This window comes from Palaemon carinicauda, chromosome 37 (assembly GCF_036898095.1).
Source record: "Palaemon carinicauda isolate YSFRI2023 chromosome 37, ASM3689809v2, whole genome shotgun sequence".
Taxonomy (NCBI): Eukaryota; Metazoa; Arthropoda; class Malacostraca; order Decapoda; family Palaemonidae; genus Palaemon; species Palaemon carinicauda.
Genome location: NC_090761.1, coordinates 71,489,903 through 71,515,335, shown reverse-complemented (window position 1 = coordinate 71,515,335; position 25,433 = coordinate 71,489,903). Strand labels below are relative to the sequence as shown.

Below are 25,433 nucleotides of genomic sequence, written 5' to 3'. Positions count from 1 at the left end.
ATAGAATGCATTTATCTTTAAAGATTAGCGTTCTTGATGCCAATTCCTATAAAAGTATTCCTGCTTTCTTTGCATCCTCTGTGTATAGTTTGTCGATCATAAGACGTGAAATTAACGTACCGTAATAATTATCCATATGTTGTTTTATTCTCATAATAAAAGTACATGTGAAATATCGTGCTGTCTCTCTCTCTCTCTCTCTCTCTCTCTCTCTCTCTCTCTCTCTCTCTCTCTCTCTCTCTCTCTCTCTCTCTCTCTCTCTCTCTCTCTCTCTCTTATTTTTTTGTATTTTCCGAATTATCAACCTATCAATGTTTTCTTATTAATTCTGATCATCGTGAGTTCTATATATTTTACTTTAAAGTTTACTTTCCTACGGGTTGTGGTGGGCGATGTGGTAACGTCCCTGATCGGTGCACGCCAGACTGGGGTTAGAGTCCCGCTCAAACTCGTTGGTTCCTTTGGTCGCTACAACCTTACCATCCTTGTGAGCTACTGAGGGAGGTCTTTCTGCTGAGTCATCAGTAGCCATTGCCTGGCCCCTCTTTGGTGGAGAGGAGGCTTGGGCACTGGTCATATGTATACATGGTCAGTCTCTAGGGCATTGCCCTGCTTGATAGGGAAATATCACTGTCCCTTGCCTCTGCCATTCATGGGCGGCCTTTAAACCTTTAAACGGGGAAACCCTACGCACTACAGGGCCTCCAAGATCAATTTATATATCTTCAGATATTTTGCGTATTTATTGTCAGATCCACATTATCGAAGCAGTTTGAAAACAAGATTTTTTTCACATCCTTCTTTATATTCCTTTTGTGTCATCAAGTATTTTCAGCTTATTTTTATTTTTATTACTGAGATTGGGACAGCTTATTTGAAAGCTCTAGAACCCACAGTTGAAATGTAACTATAGCCTTAACGTCGACACCATTTTATCTTTTATTGCACTGTGTAAATATCCTTTTAAATACTCTGGAAATTTATATTTGATGTCTTAATGAGTATGCCTACAGTAATTGCATGAGTCTGAAAAAATATATCATATTCTAATGTACACATAGTGTAGCTCATTCAGTAAAAGGTAATCATTTCTTGCGGTGTAGCACAGTTTATCAATCTTGCTCCTCCGCTTATCATGTTTTGTAACTTAGGTTGTACTTTGGGTACTCTCTAATAGAGTTGCAATAATCACAATTATTTTGAAAAACATTTACCTATATATTTCTTTACAAAATCGATGTTTCTGGAACGATACCCATTCAATGATTCCAACTACTATAGTTTGTTCAAACTATCACTATAATGTATCTCAGTTTTATATTAATTTTTAAACTGTTTTAATTCGTCTATTCTAAAATGCTAGCACGAACGTGAAACTAATAATGTCATAAATAGTAACGATGTAAATATTCAATCTGTTTTTAATAAAACAATTCAAATAAGTTTGCGAGCACTCTATCACTTTATAGATAGGTGCAAAGCTTCTAAGCTTATTCTCATTATTGCTATTAAGCTTATATTACCTGTTATTATTATTATTATTATTATTTGCTAAGCTACAACCCTAGCTGGAAAAGCAAAATGCTATAAGCCCAGGGGCCCCAACAGGGAAAATAGCCCAGTAAGGAAAGGAAAGAAGGAAAAATAAAATATTTTAAGAAGCGTAACATTAAAATAAATATTTCCTATATAAAATATGAAAACTTTAACAAAACAAGAGGAAGAGAAATTAAATAGAATAGTGTGCCTGATTGTACCCTCAAGCAAGAGAACTCTAACCCAAGACAGTGGAAGACCATGGTACAGAGGCTATGGCACTACCCAAGACTAGAGAACAATGGTTTGATTTTGGAGTGTCCTTCTCCTAGAAGAGCTGCTTACCATAGCTAAAGAGTCTCTTCTACCCTTACTAAGAGGAAAGTAGCCACAGAACAAATACAGTGCAGTAGTTAACCCCTTGAGCGAAGAAGAATTGTTTAGTAACCTCAGTGTTGTCAGGTGTGTGAGGACAGAGGAGAATCTGTTAAGAATAGGCCAGACTATTCGGCGTATGTGTAGGCAAAGAGAAAGAACCGTAACCAAAGAGAAGGATCCAACGTAGTACTGTCTGGCCAGTCAAAGGACCCCATAACTCTCTGGCGGTAGTATTTCAACGGGTGGCTGGTGCCTTGGCCAACCTACTACCTGTGCCTTGAATAGATTAGTACATTAATGAGATTCTAAGTCTTTACTTTTCTTTCATTCTACATTGAAATTAGATAGGATAACACCTTGCTATCACCAGTCTTGGCAACCCAATGTGGTCAGTTTGTACTTATAAAATTCTTCTTTCATACGCATTGTCCTACCTATAAATGCAGCCAGATCCCTGCTAGGATTTTCAGCTTACCTAAACTTATGTCTACATTCATTAGCTGTAATAATTTTGGGCATAAAAATAAATGTTCGGTATTATCTTCATCTTTGCAGAGGTCACACAAATTATCTTCATATTTTCCCCTGGAATTCGCTTTTAAATTGAGCATATTTAATCTTGTCTTCATTACAAGGGATGCCATATCCAGACTAATTTCTTTTCTATAAGGCTGTGGGCCATTTCCTTCAATTAATATTAATTTTTTCATCACTTTCCTTTTTTTTTTTAATAGTTTTTTCTATTTCTTTTGGTTATCAGCTGACATTCTATGATCAGCTGATAATGAAGAGTTGCCACGTATTGTTTTTTTTTCTGAATAACGCATATCATCGTGACAGTTGAAAACTTCAATGTTCGACTCGAAATCTCTTTAATAGGTGAGACTTTGATATAGATAGTGTTTTATTGTATTCTAACGTTTTAAAAGCAATCCAAAATTCTAAATAAGAGATATATGGTGTAATAGAGGCTACTTTTGGAATAGGGAAATCATTAGACCTGTGCTCTCGGTAGACTCGGTTTCTTTAGGTCTGCTATTAAGCCTAACCACGTGTGTCAATTCAGGTTAAACTTTATATGTTATGCAATAATCCAGTTTAAATTAAATTTCTAGTCATGTACGTAGCCTTTTGCCTAACGTGAGGTAGCCTATAGTAGGCTAATTTGAGTGCCAATAGCCTACCTCAAAAGTCAAGACATGGCATGGAAAGGAAATTGAATATTTGTGTAAAACATAGAACTAATTTTAGTCTGCTGCTTATATGATGTATTGTGTTATTTTCATCATATATATTGGTTATATATACCTATACTCATCACCAGCTAGTAAAGAACCCTTTCATTCACTAACCCAACTGGGGTTAGCCCCCCGTTAGGTAAGTAGGTAAGGACACGGCTTGTAGGTTAGGTTAAGGGGGAAGGTAATTGTGTAGGAGACCTCCACGCTCGATTTAAAAGTTTCTAAAAGTAGAAAACGAAAGAAAACAGTAAATTAGAGCTACAGTTACCTTGAAACTGTGAGATAATCCTCCTACAACCACCTAACTCTTACACAGAAAATGTAAGCATAAACCTACTACTACAATTATGGGGGATCCCAGTGGGAAGCGGGGTTTTTGGGTGGGGGGAGGAGGAGAAAAGTGATTTTTCGGGGCACTACCGAACCTAATACAACTACCTACCCTACCCTGGGGGCCATGTACCCCTACCTAGGCCTACCGGGGGGGGGGGCTCCGCCCCCCTTGCGACCCCCCCCTTAAGGCCACAGTAATTTTCAGGGCACCACCGAACCTAAGACACCCACCTAACCTAGCCTATGGGGCCCTGTACCCCTACCTAGGCCTACCGGGGGGGGGGGGGGGGCCCTCCGCCCCCCCTGCGACCCCCCCTTAAGGCCACATTGAGTTTCAGTTCAAACGAAACAAATTCAAATGAAAACGCCTTTTGCAAAAAAAGGAACACAAACTTCAAATTACAGTAGTCTCAATATCTAACTTTGCGTTTCCAAACCATGTACCTTTGAAACAAGACACGAAAAAATTGCACCTCCTCTTCCTTTTCCCACGAGTAACCACACTACGATCACACCGGAATGCTAATTTGTTGTAATCTATACGGCACACATTTTCACAATTAGGGAACTTTTTCTCTGCCAAAATCAAACCATGACGTTGAGCAAATGCAATTAGCAAATCAACTTTCCCTGAATAATGTACACAAAAATCCCCATAAGAAATAAAGCAATTGTCACAAGTGACACAGTCGGAACGGGATGAAGGTCCTGCTAATTGCTCCATACTTCACGGCAAAATGAGCTTTTCAGTTTGAAGGGAGATCCGAGACGTGCAAAAATATTCCTCCGCGGAACTTCACGTAAACTGTGGTAACTGGTGGAAAAATAGCAGGGATAAGTGAAGTAATAAGTGTCAGCATTGGCTAGATTTGTAAAAACCGCCATGATTGGTTTTCAAACAGTGTGACGTCAAGAAAACACCTGTTATTGGTTAGAATAGCATTGAGAACTAGTCTGCCATACGCAGTAAGGCGGTGAAACAGCTCATTTTAGCCAAGACATCACACAGTAAACAAAAACAAACACTTAGAAAAAATCCAAGTGAAACATAACTATACACACAAATATCTTCGTTAAATAGAAGCTGCTCATATATTGACTATTATATAAGCGTTCTATATGATATAATAGTGAATTGTAGGTGTTTAAATTCTTCAAGATCTTCCGCGGAGCTCTCCTACACATTTACCAGGGGGAAAGTTTAGGTTAGTTGATGTCTAATTTTAATCCCCATGGGACGAACTGGCCGCTGATATACAAAGGCTCCTGTTTATCTAAACTATTGTTTACCGTTAGTGTACCATTGCCTGACATTATCCTTTGCCCTACCCATACCAAGATAGAAGTCTTTCCTTACTCGTTAACATTGAGACAAGAAGTTGCAGTCGTTCCAAGCTAGCCTAGACTCCCAAACGTAACTGTAACATGGACCTGCCTTCTCATGAACAGCATTATGTTAGTTAGTGTATATGGAATAAGAGGTTACTTCATAAGACCACAATATAACTTGTATTATATAATTCTTGTTACTAAAATACTGAAAACTATAACATATGATAATCTAACTACCCTCGGAAGCTTCCCAGTCAGAATCTCAATTACCAAAAACTCCATTTAATTTATTGTTAGAGTTCTTTTTCACGACGTTTCAGTGTGGCCCAGATTCTGAGTAAGACCTATAGTCTATTTCTTTTAGCGATGCAGATTTACACCGACTCGCAGCGGTGCCCTTTTAGCTCGGAAAAGTTTCCTGATCGCTGATTGGTTGAACGAGATAATTCTAACCAATCAGCGATCCGGAAACTTTTCTGAGCTAAAAGAGCACCGCTGCGAGTCGGTGCAAATATGCATCGCTAAAAGAAATTGACTGTAGTTGTAGCTATACCCTCATTTTTTGGGTAAGGATAAAATTTACAGTATATTTCAAGGACTACTATCATTAGCTTAGCTAACATGACGTGCTACAAATTCTAATGCATGAATCAAATCGAGTTGAAAGTTTGCATTGTATAGAAGTTTTGTATACAGTAGTAAGGTATATTACCATAACTTTTAATCTATAATGAATTAAATATTTGATTTTTCAATATTAAACTTACCCGATAATCATGTAGCTGTCAACTCCGTTGCCCGACAGAATTCTATGGAGGGATACGCCAGCTATCACAATACTAGAAGGGGGTGTACTTACCAGCGCCACCTGTGGCCAGGTACTCAAGTACTTCTTGTTGACACCTCCTCAATTATTCCTCTGTCGTGCTTCCGGCAAGACGTTCTGGGATACGCTTATGTTCTTGGAGTATTTTCACGACTTTGGTGAAGTATTTCTCTTTGATTTCGGCTGTCGCTTTACTGGAAACTTCTTTATTTGCTTAGTTAGCTTTTGGAATTAATTTGATTAATTATGGTGACGAAGAGAGTATGAACTCTCTTTCACCTTTAAATGGCCGACCCTTCCCTTAGACGGAAGTGTTGGTGTCTAAGAGAGTATAGACTCTCTTTCTTAATTTTGCTTAACAAAAGTTATAGATTTATTTTATATCTCTCCGCCTGTTATAGGCCTCCTCGATTAACTTCCTTTTATCATAAACTTATTAAAATTAATTTTTATATTTGTTTATATTCGACCTTCCTAATAGTAGGCGGTCTTTTCTTGGTACCGAAGTTAATTAACATTGAGCCCGTCATTTCGGTTTTACCTGTTAACATATTATGCTATTTTAATGTCTTTGAAAGAATTTCTTTGATAGTCTAGTACTGTTTTCAAAGTTGAACTAACGTTTTGTTTTGTCTCTGCAGTTGTTGACGTTCAGAACGTTCAACTTGCACTCTATCGTTACGATAGAGAAAGAATTTTCACGGTTTCACATTGCAGTAAGAGTAACCGTGTCTAGCGTTTTGTTCATTCTTTCTTAACTTAATGGTTTTAATCCTAATAAAGGAACTTTTCATTTTGGGAAATATTTCAGTTTTTTCCTTTAACAATAATATGTTTTAACGATATATATGATTGGGCTCTTCTCTCAGGTTCTAAGTCAAGAGAGAGAGAGAGAGAGAGAGAGAGAGATAGAGACGGAGGGAGAAAGAGGAGGATAAACGTTTCATTCAAGCCTGCCAGGCGTACGAATAACGTTGTTATCGTTTTGCTCTTCTCCCTAGTCTCTTTAGGGGAAGAAAGTAAACGTTTCTAGAGTGATCTAGTGTTTAGTCTCTTTCCAGCCACTGAATTATTTATCTTTCATTAGATTTTTCTGTTACATTGTAATTCTGTTTTCGCAATTACTAACTTTTGAGAAAGGATAGAATTGCGTGTTTCAGGTACAAACCACTTAAAGTTTCGAGTTCAGTGAAATAAGTGCAAACAGAAAATCAAAGTGATAAGTGATTAGCGCAAAGTGTGTCAGTGTTGTGCGTGAGGGTACTTCTGTGCGCGCCAGTCGTTCTCCCAGTCCGGGACCTCTTGCAAGCTCCCAAGCCCAGGGGAGAAGCAATGTCGAAGGACAAAAGGGTTCAGCAGGCCTTGATCGGCGCACAGAAGTATCCTCGGTGGTTGTGGGCGTGTCTTACCGAGACCGTCACTCCCACCCGCAGACGATTGAGCCCTTATTTTGCTCGTCTGCAGAAGAAATTTAGGGGAGAAAACGCTGGTCTCAGGTCTCAAGACCTCTTAAACATAAAGTCCAGACCTATGCCAGACGTACGAAGTTAGAGTTCAACAACCCGGATGCATTCATTGGGTTAGCTCTGACTCTCCTCAGTCATCAGTTGAATGCAGTCCGCCTAAGAGGAGTAAGGTTCTGCCGCAACAGATCTCTGCTGTTACGGCTTTACCTCAGCAGACCTTAGTGTCTGCCGACCCCAAGTTGACTCTACTGCAGTCCATGCAGTCACAACTTTCGGTCTTGATGCGTGAGTGTCGGGCTGAGAGTGTTGCGCCTCCGCCTCCGCCTACACTCCCTCCGCCTGCGCTCGCTCCGCCTGCGCTCGCTCCGCCTGATCGCAGTACCACCTGCCAGGCGTACGATGTTGAGCCACGTTCTGAGTTGGCTGTTCCCAGTGGTGCTCAGCCTCCGCCTTCTTTAAGGCAACCTTTACAATGGGATCAGGAGGATTATACCTCTCTTCCTCCGCCTCCACTTGCTGCTCCACCAGTGATGCAACACTCGGTTGAGGTACAACAACCTCTCCCGTCCTTGAGTCAGTCTCCTCAGCTCTCGCTGCAGCGAGCTCAACCCTCCACAAGGCAAGCACCACTACACCTTAGCCTTGCGCCTCAGGAGCCTCAGCTTGCGAGACATTTGCCTTGTTCTGCGCAGCCTCTACCTCATCGCGCTCCGCTCACACCACAGGAACAGGAACTTGCTACTCCGCTTCCGCCAACCGCTCAGCAAGCGCAACCCTTGGGTTCAGCCACTCATGCCAGGAGTCAGCCTCCTCCACCCATGCGCCTACCTTCTGCTACTTCCTTTGATCAGCCTTTGCAGACTGAGCCTCAGGTGTTCCCTCAACAGAGTCTTGAAGAGGAAACCACAACTATTGTTGTTCCAGCTCGTTCTGACTCTGCTGTTCAGCATACCTTACCTCCATTTTCAAACCTTATGATAATGGAGGTTATTTGTATTACTTATAAAAATATATTTGTATTCCTTGCAATATATTTTTAACAATATCGCAGAATATGGCAAAAAATATGAATCATGAGTTATGAATGTAAGGTAAATATTATGTTGATATTTAAACCCATGCAAGCATGCATAAAGCACTCTAGCACTGGTCATGGAATTTCTGAGAAATGTTAAACGCCATGCACACGCTCTGCTTACCTTACAGCATGCTCTACATACAGCATGCTCTGCTTACAGCATGCTCTGCATACTACATGCTCTGCATACAGCATGCTCTGCATTCAGCATGCTCTGCATACAACATGCTCTACATACAGCATGCTCTGCATACAGCATGCTCTGCATACAACATGCTCTGCATACAGCATGCTCTGCATTCAGCATGCTCTGCATACAACATGCTCTGCATACAGCATGCTCTGCATTCAGTATGCTCTGCATACAACATGCTCTACATTCAGCATGCTCTGCATACAGCATACTCTGCATACAACGTGCTCTGCATACCTTACCGCATGCTTCTCAGTCACACATCTTTGGTTGTTGCCAACTCACTAGACTGTCAAGCAGTTTCATGACGTTGCCTTCTAGTCTGCTGCTTTTGCACCAGTGAACCCTCACTGAGAGAACTTAGCTTTTCTAGGATATGGTCCCTGTAGATGAGAAAGTTCTTTTCTCCCTCCTTCTGATATTCCCTTGAGGACTCTGTCATTTGGAGGGAGCCTTTAGCTGCATAGCCTCCTATGGACTTTTATTTAAGCGTAACATGCTTCCAGGGAAGGTAATGGTTCCACTTCAGTCGCTAATCCCGTCTGTTACCACACCTGCTCCCATAGACCTTGAGCTGTGTTGCAAGACATGCAGTCCAAGCTTAGTCCTTGTTAGAGGATTTTTTGTTTACGGAGTCAATGTGTCACGGGGAAGACGTTCAACAACCAACAGAAGTGACTTGTTGTGACGCAGTGCGGCAACCTCAGCAACCCGATAAAGAGTTGTCTGTACGACCAAGACAGTCTAGACAGATTCGGGTTGTCACTGTACTTCCTCGCTTGCCCATGATTGACAGTTCACAGACTGTGCAGCAGTACCATGATCTTGTGTCCGGCTCCGTCAGACGACTGGCTTTTAAGAGCTCCCACAAGTCGTCGCTGTCTGGAGATTTTCAAATGGACTATGGATCTGACCAAGGAACTGGGCCTCCTGGTCAATTTTGAGGAGTCTCAGCTCGTTCCATCCCAGACCATTGTCTCCTTGGGTATGGATCTTCAGAGTCGAGCTTTTCGGACTTTTCCGTCGGCCCCAAGGATCTTCCAAGCCCTAGAATGCATCCAGAGCATGCTGAGAAGGAACCGATGCTCAGTCAGGTAGTGGATGAGTCTAACAGGGACACTTTCATCGCTGGCCCTGTTCATCGTGTTAGGGAGACTCCACCTCCCCCCCCCTTCAGTATCATCTAGCTGCTCACTGGATAAAGGACATGACGCTAGAGACGGTCTCAGTTCCTGTTTCCGAAGAGAGGAGGTCTTCTCTCGCGTGGTGTAAGAACAGCTTTCTTCTCAAGGAAGTCTACCTTTGGCTGTTCAGAAACACGACCGCCGTCTCCTCTCGGACGCATCAGACACGGGCTGGGGTGCGACTTTGGACGGACAAGAATGCTCGGGAACATGGAATCAGGAGCAAAGGACACTTCACATCAATTGCAAGGAGTTGTTGGCGGTTATTCTTGCCTTGATAAACTTCAAGTCCCTCCAGCTTAACAAAGTGGTGGAGGTGGACTCTGACAACACCACAGCCCTGGCTTACATCTTCAAGCAGGGAGGGACTCTTTCGTGGAAGTTGTTCTAGATCGCAAGGGACCTACTCATCTGGTCTAAAGATCGAAAGCTAACTGGTAACGAGGTTCATTCAGGGCGGTATGAATGTCATGGCAGATCACCTCAGACGGAAGGGTCAGGTCATCCCCACAGAGTGGACCCTTCTCAAGAATGTTTGCAACAGACTTTGGGCCCTGTGGGGTCAGCCAACCATAGATCTGTTCACTACCTCGATAACCTAGAGACTCCTGTTGTATTGTTCTCCGATTCCAGACCCAGCAGCAGTTCACGTGGATGCTTTTCTGCTGGATTGGTTCCATCTCGACCTGTATGCATTCCCGCCGTTCAAGATTGTCAACAGGGTACTTCAGAAGTTCTCCTCTCACAAAGGGACACGGCTGACGTTGGTTGGCTCCGCTCTGGTCCGCGAGAGAATGGTTCTTAGAGGTACTGCAATGGCTGGTCGACATTCCCAGGACTCTTCCTCTAGGAGTGAACCTTCTAAGTCTACCTCACGTAAAGAAGGTACACCCAATCCTCCACGCTCTTCGTCTGACTGCCTTCAGACTTTCGAAAGACTCTCAAGAGCTAGGGGCTTTTCGAAGGAGGCAGCCAGAGCGATTGCCAAAGCAAGGAGAACATCCACTCTCAGAATCTATCAGTCTCAAGGGGAAGTCTTCCGTAGCTGGTACAAGACCAATGCAGTTTCCTCAACCAGTACCACTGTAACCCAGATTGCTGACTTCCTGTTATATCTAAGGAAAGTAAGATCCCTTTCAGCTCCTACGATCAAGGGTTACAGAAGTATGTTGGCAGCGGTTTTCCGCCACAGAGGCTTGGATCTTTCCACCAACAAAGATCTACAGGACCTCCCTAGGTCTTTTGAGACCTCAAAGGAACGTCGGTTGCCCACTCCAGGCTGGAATCTAGACGTGGTCCTAAGGTTCCTTATGTCATCAAGATTTGAACCTCTCCAATCAGCCTCTTTTTAGGACCTCACATTAAAAACTCTTTTCCTCGTGTGCTTGACAACAGCTAAAAGAGTAAGTGAGATCCACGCCTTCAGCAGGATCATTGTTTTCACATCTGAAACGGCTACATGTTCCTTGCAGCTCGGTTTTTGCTAAACGAGCTTCCTTCACGTCCTTGGCCTAAGTCGTTCGAGATCCCAAGCCTGTCCAACTTGGTGGGGAATGATCTGAAGAGAGTACTTTGCCCAGTTAGAGCTCTTAGGTACTATCTAAAAAGGTCTTAACCTTTACAAGGACAATCAGAAGCCTTATAGTGTGCTATCAAGAAACCTTCTTTTCCAAGTTCTAAGAACTCAGTTTCTTACTATTCAGGCTTCTGATTAGAGAAACACATTCTCATCTGAAGGAAGAAGACCTTGCTTTGCTGAAGGTAAGGACACATGAAGTGGGAGCTGTGGCTACTTCAGTGGCCTTCAAACAGAACCATTCTCTGCAGAGTGTTATGGATGCAACCTATTGGAGAAGCAAGTCAGTGTTCGCATCATTCTATCTCAAAGATGTCCAGTCTCTTTACGAGTACTGCTACACCCTGGGACCATTCGTGGCAACGAATGCAGTAGTAGGCGAGGGCTCAGCCACTACATTCCCATAATCCCATAACCTTTTAACCTTTCTCTTGAATACTTTTTATGGGTTGTACGGTCGGCTAAGAAGCCTTCCACATCCTTGTTGATTTGGCGGGTGGTCAATTCTTTCTTGAGAAGCGCCGATGTTAAAGGTTGTGATGAGGTCCTTTAGTATGGGTTGCAGCCCTGTATACTTTAGCACCTTTGAGTTGATTCAGCCTCCCAAGAGGAACGCTGCGCTCAGTAAGGAAGACGATCTTATTAAAGGCAGAGTAACGGTTCAAGTCGACTTCCTTACCAGGTACTTATTATTTCATTGTTATTGTGGATAACTGATTATATGAAATACGGGATACTTAGCTATCCTTTAGTCTTGTACACTGGTTTTTCACCCACCCCCCTGGGTGTGAATCAGCTACATGATTATCGGGTAAGTTTAATATTGAAAAATGTTATTTTTATTAGTAAAATAAATTTTTGAATATACTTACCCGATAATCATGATTTAATCGACCCTCCCTTCCTTTATAGAGAACCAGTGGACCGAGGAATAATTGAGGAGGTGTCAACAAGAAGTACTTGAGTACCTGGCCACAGGTGGCGCTGGTAAGTACACCCCCTTCTAGTATTGTGATAGCTGGCGTATCCCTCCATAGAATTCTGTCGGGCAACGGAGTTGACAGCTACATGATTATCGGGTAAGTATATTCAAAAATTTATTTTACTAATAAAAATAACATATTTTTGAAAAAATCTATCAAAAGTATTTTTCAAGAGATACCAAAATGTATAGATTTAGAATTAATTAATACAAGAATGCTTTGATTCTTTGCACCTTATAAGGATTTGAAATATTATTAAGCAATGTATAACTTGATTTAACAGGTTGCGAGTGTACTATGTTTGCAGCTACAATAAATCTTTTTCATCTGCAAACGTAATTGGGGATCTACAGCCAGGACAGCATTCTTCCGTTCTGTAAAAACTTCCTCACCTGCTAATTGAAGCGCTAATTAGCCTTAAACTTTTTCTTCGGTAGATTTTGCAGGTAAGATAGTTGCATGCTTTTCAGTTGAGTATTTTAGATCTAAATTGGAATTTTCAATATTAAACTTACCCGATAATCATGTAGCTGTCAACTCCGTTGCCCGACAGAATTCTATGGAGGGATACGCCAGCTATCACAATACTAGAAGGGGGTGTACTTACCAGCGCCACCTGTGGCCAGGTACTCAAGTACTTCTTGTTGACACCTCCTCAATTATTCCTCTGTCGTGCTTCCGGCAAGACGTTCTGGGATACGCTTATGTTCTTGGAGTATTTTCACGACTTTGGTGAAGTATTTCTCTTTGATTTCGGCTGTCGCTTTACTGGAAACTTCTATATTAGCTTAGTTAGCTTTTGGAATTAATTTGATTAATTATGGTGACGAAGAGAGTATGAACTCTCTTTCACCTTTAAATGGCCGACCCTTCCCTTAGACGGAAGTGTTGGTGTCTAAGAGAGTATAGACTCTCTTTCTTAATTTTGCTTAACAAAAGTTATAGATTTATTTTATATCTCTCCGCCTCTTATAGGCCTCTTCGATTAACTTCCTTTTATTATAAACTTATTAAAATTAATTTTTATATTTGTTTATATTCGACCTTCCTAATAGTAGGCGGTCTTTTCTTGGTACCGAAGTTAATTAACATTGAGCCCGTCATTTCGGTTTTACCTGTTAACATATTATGCTATTTTAATGTCTTTGAAAGAATTTCTTTGATAGCTAGTACTGTTTTCAAAGTTGAACTAACGTTTGTTTTGTCTCTGCAGTTGTTGACGTTCAGAACGTTCAACTTGCACTCTATCGTTACGATAGAGAAAGACTTTTCACGGTTTCACGTTGCTGTAAGAGTAACCGTGTCTAGCGTTTTGTTCATTCTTTCTTAACTTAATGGTTTTAATTCTAATAAAGGAACTTTTCATTTTGGGAAATATTTCAGTTTTTTTCCTTTAACAATAATATGTTTTAACGATATATATGATTGGGCTCTTCTCTCAGGTTCTAAGTCAAGAGAGAGAGAGAGAGAGAGAGAGATAGAGACGGAGGGAGAAAGAGGAAGATAAACGTTTCATTCAAGCCTGCCAGGCGTACGAGTAACGTTGTTATCGTTTTTTGCTCTTCTCCCTAGTCTCTTTAGGGGAAGAAAGTAAACGTTTCTAGAGTGATCTAGTGTTTAGTCTCTTTCCAGCCACTGAATTATTTATCTTTCATTAGATTTTTCTGTTACATTGTAATTCGGTTTTCGCAATTACTAACTTTTGAGAAAGGATAGAATTGCGTGTTTCAGGTACAAACCACTTAAAGTTTCGAGTTCAGTGAAATAAGTGCAAACAGAAAATCAAAGTGATAAGTGATTAGCACAAAGTGTGTCAGTGTTGTGCGTGAGGGTACTTCTGTGCGCGCCAGTCGTTCTCCCAGTCCGGGACCTCTTGCAAGCTCCCAAGCCCAGGGGAGAAGCAATGTCGAAGGGCAAAAGGGTTCAGCAGGCCTTGATCGGCGCACAGAAGTATCCTCGGTGGTTGTGGGCGTGTCTTACCGAGACCGTCACTCCCACCCGCAGACGATTGAGCCCTTATTTTGCTCGTCTGCAGAAGAAATTTAGGGGAGAAAACGCTGGTCTCAGGTCTCAAGACCTCTTAAACATAAAGTCCAGACCTATGCCAGACGTACGAAGTTAGAGTTCAACAACCCGGATGCAGTCATTGGGTTAGCTCTGACTCTCCTCAGTCATCAGTTGAATGCAGTCCGCCTAAGAGGAGTAAGGTTCTGCCGCAACAGATCTCTGCTGTTAAGGCTTTACCTCAGCAGACCTTAGTGTCTGCCGACCCCAAGTTGACTCTACTGCAGTCCATGCAGTCACAACTTTCGGTCTTGATGCGTGAGTGTCGGGCTGAGAGTGTTGCGCCTCCGCCTCCGCCTACACTCCCTCCGCCTGCGCTCGCTCCGCCTGATCGCAGTACCACCTGCCAGGCCTACGATGTTGAGCCACGTTCTGAGTTGGCTGTTCCCAGTGGTGCTCAGCTTCCGCCTTCTTTAAGGCAACCTTTACAATGGGATCAGGAGGATTATACCTCTCTTCCTCCGCCTCCACTTGCTGCTCCACCAGTGATGCAACACTCGGTTGAGGTACAACAACCTCTCCCGTCCTTGAGTCAGTCTCCTCAGCTCTCGCTGCAGCGAGCTCAACCCTCCACAAGGCAAGCACCACTACACCTTAGCCTTGCGCCTCAGGAGCCTCAGCTTGCGAGACATTTACTTTGTTCTGCGCAGCCTCTACCTCATCGCGCTCCGCTCACACCACAGGAACAGGAACTTGCTACTCCGCTTCTGCCAACCGCTCAGCAAGCGCAACCCTTGGGTTCAGCCACTCATGCCAGGAGTCAGCCTCCTCCACCCATGCGCCTACCTTCTGCTACTTCCTTTGATCAGCCTTTGCAGACTGAGCCTCAGGTGTTCCCTCAACAGAGTCTTGAAGAGGAAACCACAACTATTGTTGTACCAGCTCGTTCTGACTCTGCTGTTCAGCATACCTTACCTCCATTTTCAAACCTTATAATAATGGAGGTTATTTGTATTACTTATAAAAATATATTTGTATTCCTTGCAATATATTTTTAACAATATCGCAGAATATGGCATAAAATATGAATCATGAGTTATGAATGTAAGGTAAATATTATGTTGATATTTAAACCCCATGCAAGCATGCATAAAGCACTCTAGCACTGGTCATGGAATTTCTGAGAAATGTTAAACGCCATGCACACGCTCTGCTTACCTTACAGCATGCTCTACATACAGCATGCTCTGCTTACAGCATGCTCTGCATACTACATGCTCTGCATACAGCATGCTCTGCATTCAGCATGCTCTGCATACAACATGCTCTACATACAGCATGCTCTGCATACAGCATGCTCTGCATACAACATGCTCTGCATACAGCATGCTCTGCATTCAGCATGCTCTGCATACAACATGCTCTGCATACAGCATGCTCTGCATTCAGCATGCTCTGCATACGACATGCTCTACATTCAGCATGCTCTGCATACAGCATACTCTGCATACAACATGCTCTGCATACCTTACCGCATGCTTCTCAGTCACACATCTTTGGTTGTTGCCAACTCACTAGACTGTCAAGCAGTTTCATAACGTTGCCTTCTAGTCTGCTGCTTTTGCACCAGTGAACCCTCACTGAGAGAACTTAGCTTTTCTAGGATATGGTCCCTGTAGATGAGAAAGTTCTTTTCTCCCTCCTTCTGATATTCCCTTGAGGACTCTGTCATTTGGAGGGAGCCTTTAGCTGCATAGCCTCCTATGGACTTTTATTTAAGCGTAACATGCTTCCAGGGAAGGTAATGGTTCCACTTCAGTCGCTAATCCCGTCTGTTACCACACCTGCTCCCATAGACCTTGAGCTTTGTTGCAAGACATGCAGTCCAAGCTTAGTCCTTGTTAGAGGATTTTTTGTTTACGGAGTCAATGTGTCACGGGGAAGACGTTCAACAACCAACAGAAGTGACTTGTTGTGACGCAGTGCGGCAACCTCAGCAACCCGATAAGGAGTTGTCTGTACGACCCAGACAGTCTAGGCAGATTCGGGTTGTCACTGTACTTCCTCGCTTGCCCATGATTGACAGTTCACAGACTGTGCAGCAGTACCATGATCTTGTGTCCGGCTCCGTCAGACGACTGGCTTTTAAGAGCTCCCACAAGTCGTCGCTGTCTGGAGATTTTCAAATGGACTATGGATCTGACCAAGGAACTGGGCCTCCTGGGGTGCGACTTTGGACGGACAAGAATGCTCGGGAACATGGAATCAGGAGCAAAGGACACTTCACATCAATTGCAAGGAGTTGTTGGTGGTTATTCTGGCCTTGATAAACTTCAAGTCCCTCCAGCTTAACAAAGTGGTGGAGGTGGACTCTGACAACACCACAGCCCTGGCTTACATCTTCAAGCAGGGAGGGACTCTTTCGTGGAAGTTGTTCTAGATCGCAAGGGACCTACTCATCTGGTCTAAAGATCGAAAGCTAACTGGTAACGAGGTTCATTCAGGGCGGTATGAATGTCATGGCAGATCACCTCAGACGGAAGGGTCAGGTCATCCCCACAGAGTGGACCCTTCTCAAGAATGTTTGCAACAGACTTTGGGCCCTGTGGGGTCAGCCAACCATAGATCTGTTCACTACCTCGATAACCTAGAGACTCCTGTTGTATTGTTCTCCGATTCCAGACCCAGCAGCAGTTCACGTGGATGCTTTTCTGCTGGATTGGTTCCATCTCGACCTGTATGCATTCCCGCCGTTCAAGATTGTCAACAGGGTACTTCAGAAGTTCTCCTCTCACAAAGGGACACGGCTGACGTTGGTTGGCTCCGCTCTGGTCCGCGAGAGAATGGTTCTTAGAGGTACTGCAATGGCTGGTCGACATTCCCAGGACTCTTCCTCTAGGAGTGAACCTTCTAAGTCTACCTCACGTAAAGAAGGTACACCCAATCCTCCACGCTCTTCGTCTGACTGCCTTCAGACTTTCGAAAGACTCTCAAGAGCTAGGGGCTTTTCGAAGGAGGCAGCCAGAGCGATTGCCAAAGCAAGGAGAACATCCACTCTCAGAATCTATCAGTCTCAAGGGGAAGTCTTCCGTAGCTGGTACAAGACCAATGCAGTTTCCTCAACCAGTACCACTGTAACCCAGATTGCTGACTTCCTGTTATATCTAAGGAAAGTAAGATCCCTTTCAGCTCCTACGATCAAGGGTTACAGAAGTATGTTGGCAGCGGTTTTCCGCCACAGAGGCTTGGATCTTTCCACCAACAAAGATCTACAGGACCTCCCTAGGTCTTTTGAGACCTCAAAGGAACGTCGGTTGTCCACTCCAGGCTGGAATCTAGACGTGGTCCTAAGGTTCCTTATGTCATCAAGATTTGAACCTCTCCAATCAGCCTCTTTTTAGGACCTCACATTAAAAACTCTTTTCCTCGTGTGCTTGACAACAGCTAAAAGAGTAAGTGAGATCCACGCCTTCAGCAGGATCATTGTTTTCACATCTGAAACGGCTACATGTTCCTTGCAGCTCGGTTTTTGCTAAACGAGCTTCCTTCACGTCCTTGGCCTAAGTCGTTCGAGATCCCAAGCCTGTCCAACTTGGTGGGGAATGATCTGAAGAGAGTACTTTGCCCAGTTAGAGCTCTTAGGTACTATCTAAAAAGGTCTTAACCTTTACAAGGACAATCAGAAGCCTTATAGTGTGCTATCAAGAAGCCTTCTTTTCCAAGTTCTAAGAACTCAGTTTCTTACTATTCAGGCTTCTGATTAGAGAAACACATTCTCATCTGAAGGAAGAAGACCTTGCTTTGCTGAAGGTAAGGACACATGAAGTGGGAGCTGTGGCTACTTCAGTGGCCTTCAAACAGAACCATTCTCTGCAGAGTGTTATGGATGCAACCTATTGGAGAAACAAGTCAGTGTTCGCATCATTCTATCTCAAAGATGTCCAGTCTCTTTACGAGTACTGCTACACCCTGGGACCATTCGTGGCAACGAATGCAGTAGTAGGCGAGGGCTCAGCCACTACATTCCCATAATCCCATAACCTTTTAACCTTTCTCTTGAATACTTTTTATGGGTTGTATGGTCGGCTAAGAAGCCCTCCACATCCTTGTTGATTTGGCGGGTGGTCAATTCTTTCTTGAGAAGCGCCGAGGTTAAAGGTTGTGATGAGGTCCTTTAGTATGGGTTGCAGCCCTGTATACTTTAGCACCTTTGAGTTGATTCAGCCTCCCAAGAGGAACGCTGCGCTCAGTAAGGAAGACGATCTTATTAAAGGCAGAGTAACGGTTCAAGTCGACTTCCTTACCAGGTACTTATTATTTCATTGTTATTGTGGATAACTGATTATATGAAATACGGGATACTTAGCTATCCTTTAGTCTTGTACACTGGTTTTTCACCCACCCCCCTGGGTGTGAATCAGCTACATGATTATCGGGTAAGTTTAATATTGAAAAATGTTATTTTTATTAGTAAAATAAATTTTTGAATATACTTACCCGATAATCATGATTTAATCGACCCTCCCTTCCTCCCCATAGAGAACCAGTGGACCGAGGAATAATTGAGGAGGTGTCAACAAGAAGTACTTGAGTACCTGGCCACAGGTGGCGCTGGTAAGTACACCCCCTTCTAGTATTGTGATAGCTGGCGTATCCCTCCATAGAATTCTGTCGGGCAACGGAGTTGACAGCTACATGATTATCGGGTAAGTATATTCAAAAATTTATTTTACTAATAAAAATAACATTTTTCTTTTAGTGGGTTTATTCTCTCATTAGGAAGTAATTCATACACCATTGCAAACCTTTATGTAGCCATGTTACAAATAAAATTCTCATTTTACTTGTACATTAATTTGATGACAAGAACATAATATGCAAGATCATAATTTGCATATTTAATTGGCCCTTTTGGTGGATGGTAGCTTACTATGTAGCATTTATGGGATGAAAGTAGGACAGTACAGTTGTTAAATTTCATTACAGAAAGTACACAGTACATATTTTTATAACTACACAGTAAATACTTTAATGTATTAAGACTATTCTGATGAAGAAGTTTGTTTTCATGATTTTAGGTAGTGTCAAACTGGAATCATAGATTAAGTAATTGCATGGTTATTGAGAGCATATTCCAACTTCTGGGCAGTTTTTTTATTTCATCAGTGTTGAAATGTAATGTACTGTAATCTAATATCATTCTTTGTTAGCCAAAGACAATAAAACACCTGGCTGTATTCCTTGTGATATTGCCCTTTTTTTCTAATTTAATATCGTATTTATATTGCAGTCCTTAATAACAGATATAATTTGTCTTTACCTCGATTTAGAATTGGATAAGTACGCTTAAGAAAGTAGCCTTAGTAGACTAAACTTTTTTCAGAGTAATGCTCTTCTGGCAATGGCAAGGGAGGCAGTGCTTTGGAGCGATGTTGAAGTGAATGTAGGCTGGGGAACTCTTCGTGGCAAGACGTGTGTAGTAGGTGGTGGTCTCGATGGTGATGAGGACTTGCGTATCGTAGGCTTACATGGGTGGTTAGATAATTGTAACACATTTGATAGTTTAGTTCCATTGTTGCCTTCTAAAACTAAGGTCTTGGTATTAGATTTTCCTGGTCATGGATGGTCAGATCATCTCCCTCTTGGAGCTCATTACAACCCATTTGTGTATGCGTTTAATATTAAAACCGCAGTGCTTAAACTTGGCTGGAAGAAATTCGTACTAATGGGACACAGCATGGGAGGAGCCGTTTCTTGTGTTTTCACTGCACTTTTCCCAGAACTTGTAAGTTCTCTGATTCTCTTTGATTATGTATTCCCTATGTCATCAATGGGATTTGTAGAGCAGTTCCAGGTCTATGCTGAAGATCTTTTAAAGTCTGAGAAACTTGCACTAGAGCCTCCTCTGGTTTATTCAGAAAAAGAAGCTATAGATCGCTTGATAGCAGCCCGTGTCTTTGGTTACAGCGATGATGCAACCATTGACAAAGAAGCAGCACAAATTTTACTTCCAAGATCAACAAGGGAAGTTGATAATGGATATATATGGAGTCATGACCGAAAAGCAAGAGCTACATTTTTGGGTTTTATTAGAGGAGAAAAGTGGATAGAAATAATATCATCTATAAAGTGTCCTGTCTTATTAATTCAAGCAACAAGAGGCACATATAATTATCACAAGGAATATGCAAAAAAAATTCATGAAATTTATAGAAAAAATGCACAGTGGTTCCATGTTGAAGTAGCTGAGGGGTGCCATCATGCTCATTTAACAGAGCCAAGAAATGTTGCACCAGCAGTAAATAATTTTCTTGAAGAAGTAGTTGGTAAAAAGCAGATAATTCGAGCCAGACTGTAGAGACCAATGTCCGTACTTTATTTTGCTATGGACAGTTAACATTGGTGCCTGTGCTTCTTAAGAATTTAAAAAAAAAAATTAATCCTCGGGTATTAGATTATTAGATTTAGTGCAAATTTACTAATATGATTTACGTGGATTTTTTATTTTATGTATTTACTGTATCTTAGCACACAATGCTTTGGCAATACAGTAACCCAAAAACTTTATCCTTAGGAACAAACAATATTATTTGTTTGGTAGACTTACACTACCAGGAGTGTTATTTATTTTAGGCATAATGCCACTACTTCTTTATCAGCTAATAAGACAAAATGCCATTTAGATGAGGCATACTTGGGAAATAGCATATTCTACAGAGGAACTTCAGATGTTATATGGAAATTTGTCACTCCCCACCGCAAAGTCGCTTCACTTATTATATACCGTGCAGTGCTCATTAATTTCTCTTTGCTTGGAAAACACGTTCTAAATTTTGTAATCCTTGAGATTTAATATTCTTTATGACTTTGAATTTCATCATAGGCTTACTAGCAGAATCCAAAAACATTCTTCAGTACTATAAGTTGGGGGCCATGTCCATTGGTCCAAGAGTCCCTGTCCAAAGGGAAAACTCATGGCAATCTGGGTGTATGTGTGTAGTGCTATAACCCAAGAAGAATTCATATGCCTATTATGTCATCTTTGTCGTGAGACTTGTCGTTCCTAAGGTTTGATACTGCTCATAAATTTCCTGAAAGGCACACTATCGTATTATCATAAAGTTTAGTTATTTGAAAGATGATACTAATGCAAAATACATTGGGGAAAATAGGGTTCTGTAAACTAGTTTAATTTCTTCAGCTTTAAACCAAGATACCAATTAATTTTAAGTGTGATGAGGTGTGGGACAGAGGTAGATGGAAAAAGTTGACCCGAAACATCGACATCACATAGAAGTGGGAAAAGATGTAGAAAAAGAAGAAGTCAATTTTATATTGCTTTTAAGTCAATACACTGCATATACAGTATCATACACCTGAAGTTTCATTAAATAACTTATATAAAATATCATTAAAATGTGTGAGAGACTGACCATCCATAGGGCAATATGAAATTAGACTACTGTATCTGGAAAATTAGCATTTCCAGTACCCTAACAATATTTGGGAAGATTTACCTTTATTTTGGGCCTCAACCTTATTGGAAGCTGAATCTGTTTTTGATAAATAGGTCCTCAGGTTACAACAGAGGTCCGGTCTTATAACGTGTTATAATGTAACTCAAATTTCGATGTTAATCAGAACATATCCAAATAAAACACTGTATGTAAGCACTTGTTTGTTCTAGGAACAAAACACATAACTAGGATTAAAAAACACTTGGAAGACACAAATATTGAATGGTAAAAGGAATCTATATTAGAAAAATTATACCGTTTTTTTATGGAATTTGCACTGTATCTGCAAAAAGTTGTAAGTCAAAGGTGTTGTAACTTGAATAATTACATTAGTTGTATTAGTAAATCATTAAAATTACATTAAAATCAATATGAGGCCCAGCATTGTGGAACAGGAAATTTTGTAAATAATTAGCTATCATCTCATTAACCCGAGAGCTATTGGTTTTGAACTTCCCTTGATTTTATGAGTTAAAAACCAAAGCCAGAGTATTAATTTACTACTGTGAAGTTAATTACATTAAAAAGTAACTTGGGAACTACAAAATCAATAGAAATTTGAAATAATACACTTCTTCAGTTATTATACTTTAATCACATCGAAGCTGAACCACTTTGAACTTTTGGGTTAAACTACTTTGTCCATTAGCAGTAAAGGGATATCCGTGTTTGTTTATAGACCCATCTCACTTATTAAGTGCTCATATATTCCAAGTGTAGTTTAGGATTTCTACTAAGAGTAGGTCTTTTATTTTAGGGTTTCCGTGACTTGTTAACACTAGCTGCACTGAACGTAGATTATTACACATTCCATGACTTTAAATAATATAGAGTTTTATATTTATTTAGCGTATACTTAGCGTATTATGAAACAATATAGCAAGGGCCTTTTTATCAAAATATTGTAAATGTGAAAACATGAAATATTAGATGGTCTTAATTTGTTGAATAACGAAAAATGCATAGTACTGTATATATGTTTAAAGATATTCGTTCCGTAACCGAAATACGAACCACGCTATTTACAAAGGGGGGTTACCTTTTAGCGTAGCTGAAATGGCGAGCCATTAGAATTTAACGAGGGTGTATTACCCCCGCGCTAGTTAGCAGGGGGGTAGGGGAGTGGTAGCTAGCTACCCCTCCTCCCCCTCACACACAGGTGAATCCCCACTTTCACTTTTGGCTCGGACTGTGACAGACGTCTCTGTCTTGGTCCTCTCTTGGCAGCCATTGTTTGTTTTGTCTTTACTTAATCGCTTACTTTTCATTTACTCAATATATATGTAAACATGTTTTCATGTTTGTATACATATTTGAGTATAGAAATCAGTAAGTTTCCTTTTCAGATTTGTGTGTGTAGTGTACTTATCCACGTGGTGTCCTCGGCAGTTGGCCGCCACGGCGCTATGGGTGGCGATCGAGTTTGACTTATGTCTTTTTCTCTCTCTCTCTCTCTCTCTCTCTCTCTGAGGTCGTTCACCCTTTTACTACGTGTTACTACGCCCTTGTAGCTTCCTTTCCGTGTGGGGGGGTTGCTACGCCGTACGTTTGTCTCAATTAGTTTATGAATCTAATTGTATTTGTTGATTTTTCAGCTTTGTAGAACGATTCCTTTCGGGGTTTTCGTTCTTTCTTTAGTGTTCATTCATTTTTTTTTATTACATAATTATATAGTTACATTTCTGGGTCGACCTGTGGCGGCCGGCGAAAAAGTCCTTCTTTGTACTTTTTCTGATATAAATCTTCCAAATATACCAGAGAAAATTAAAAGCATGGAATGCAGAGGTTACAACCCTCGCGCGAGCACCTTGTTGGTGTCGTATATCTAACAAGGGCATTTATAAAACACTATTCACAGGCTGTCTTCCATTTAGATAATCCCTTCATCAAAGGGGGAGGGCCGTGACAGGCCCTAGAGAATACAGTTGGGTTACCCTACCGACACCTACCACTCGCGCTCACCAGGTCATCCTTCTGTTTTGGAACTTGCATACAAGTTCAGTTTTTTGGGCACAGTGTTTTTTCGAAGAGTTTCTCGTTATTTCAACATGACTGACGTTGCTACTTCACCCTTACCAATGTTAAGTACCATAGTTTGTTTTGGCAGCTTTTGACAGTACCGGGCATTTGTTCTGTTTCCAATATGGTGGTTTTTAGTTTGTAAGCGATTGTCCTGCCGAGGTATCGGCAGCCATTTTGGGTTATGTTCGCTTCGGTAAATATTCTAGTTATTTTTGCCCATCTGGTACTCTGTCATCTAGGTTATATCACTTACGTTTTATGGCCTTTTTGTGTTATCATTAATTTTTATTAGTTTTTACTATGGTATTTATTTGCTTGCAAGTCCAATTTGGACCTACGAAGAATAGCGATTTAAAGAATAGCGAATTAAAGTTTAGCGATTTAGTATTAGTTTGTACTCGCCTCAGAGGCTTCGATTTAGACTATATCCTTGTTTATTTGTTACGTTGTCGTTATTCTTCGTTCTTGGTTATTACAATTACTAAGAAAAGCAATCAATTTTATTGATTTTCTTGTTTTTTTTTTTGTGTGATGTTAGTTTTTTATTATGTAACCTTGAGAGCGAAAACAGAGACTGCTCGTTCCCTGTTCTACAGATATGAGTTATCCCTTCTCTCGTTTTCTTTGTTAGCTCGAGTAAGAGAGGTGAATTTCCCGTTCTCCGTTTTTATACGATCACGAGTTATTCAGGCCTCCTCTTAGTATCAGAGTTGATGATAGTACGTTTAATATTATAAACGTTTTTATTGATGTGGTTACTGTTAATATAGCTAACACTATTAATAGGTACGTTAGTGTATGAGTCATTAATTGGGGTCGTTTTATACCGACACCCTTAGCTCCGGAGTTATGCTTAGCTCCGCCTTGAGTTATGCTCCGCTATAATGGATACTCATTGGGTGAGAACTAGTTAACGTACAGGAGCAGATTTTTGGAGTGCAACGGTGAAATCCGGCACTCGGACTCCGGCTGAAGCCTTTTACACACGAACCTTTGTCATGTTTGATCATAATTACACCGTTACGGCCGGCTTCACGGGAGATAACACAATCATTCATTGAGGTTAATGTTATCGTATCGGGGATGGTCACGATATCACGGTGACGGGCCTTTGCTACCGGATCTCCGGTACAAACAGAGATCAAGCAGACGGCCAGAACCGGAGTTAACAATGTGATACCGATGAAGACTTCACAGTTTCATTATTACGGTCCCTTTTTCATCGAATCTCCGGCTTCACTGGAGATAACACAAACATTCAGTATTAGAGAATGTTATCGTACCGCTGAGGATCACGTTTTCACGATGACGGACCTTTGTCACTAGTTCTCCGTTACAAACAGAGATCAATCAGATGATTAGAATCAGGGCATGAACCCTTTTTCATGAATAATCACAATATCGTCATTACGATCCTTTTCATCGAATCTCCGGCTAAACCGGATATCATTACATTCATTTTTTTTTATTGCATAATTATATAGTTACATAATTATAATTGTTATAATTCTGTTTTGGTTACAGCTCTCCTTCCGTGAGTGTAAGTGGTTGTGAGGGCACGTGCCTGTTGTGTAATTCTTGTTTCCTTTCCCTCGGGATTCCTCTTCGGAGCCTTCCCGGGGGAATGAATGTGTACTAATGTTTTTTTTTTTTATTTTTTTACAGTTACCGATCTAGTTCGTTTCTGTAATATGGCAACGTTGTGAGCTGTCTTGTTGAGTCCTGGGGATTTGGCTGTTGCTGCCTCCCCCCTTGTGTTTTCGT

General features: G+C 41.4%; 1 protein-coding gene across 4 annotated transcripts in view; it reads left to right on the top strand.

Moving 5' to 3' along the window:
* The first annotated feature begins 2,675 nt into the window (after positions 1 to 2,675).
* The window catches only part of LOC137629784 (serine hydrolase-like protein), a 48,968-nt gene continuing 26,210 nt past the window's right edge, over positions 2,676 to 25,433 (top strand). For 3 of the 4 annotated variants that reach the window (XR_011041607.1, XR_011041606.1, XM_068361420.1), the window contains exons 1-2: positions 2,676 to 2,793; positions 12,410 to 12,572. Coding sequence is in view for 1 of the 4 variants with exons in the window: in XM_068361419.1 (XP_068217520.1) it covers positions 19,532 to 20,488 (957 nt within the window). In the remaining 3 variants the exon portion in view is untranslated. Of the gene's footprint in view, positions 2,794 to 12,409; positions 12,573 to 19,513; positions 22,655 to 25,433 lie in introns of those variants that run through there. The other variant, XM_068361419.1, reaches the window with a different exon arrangement.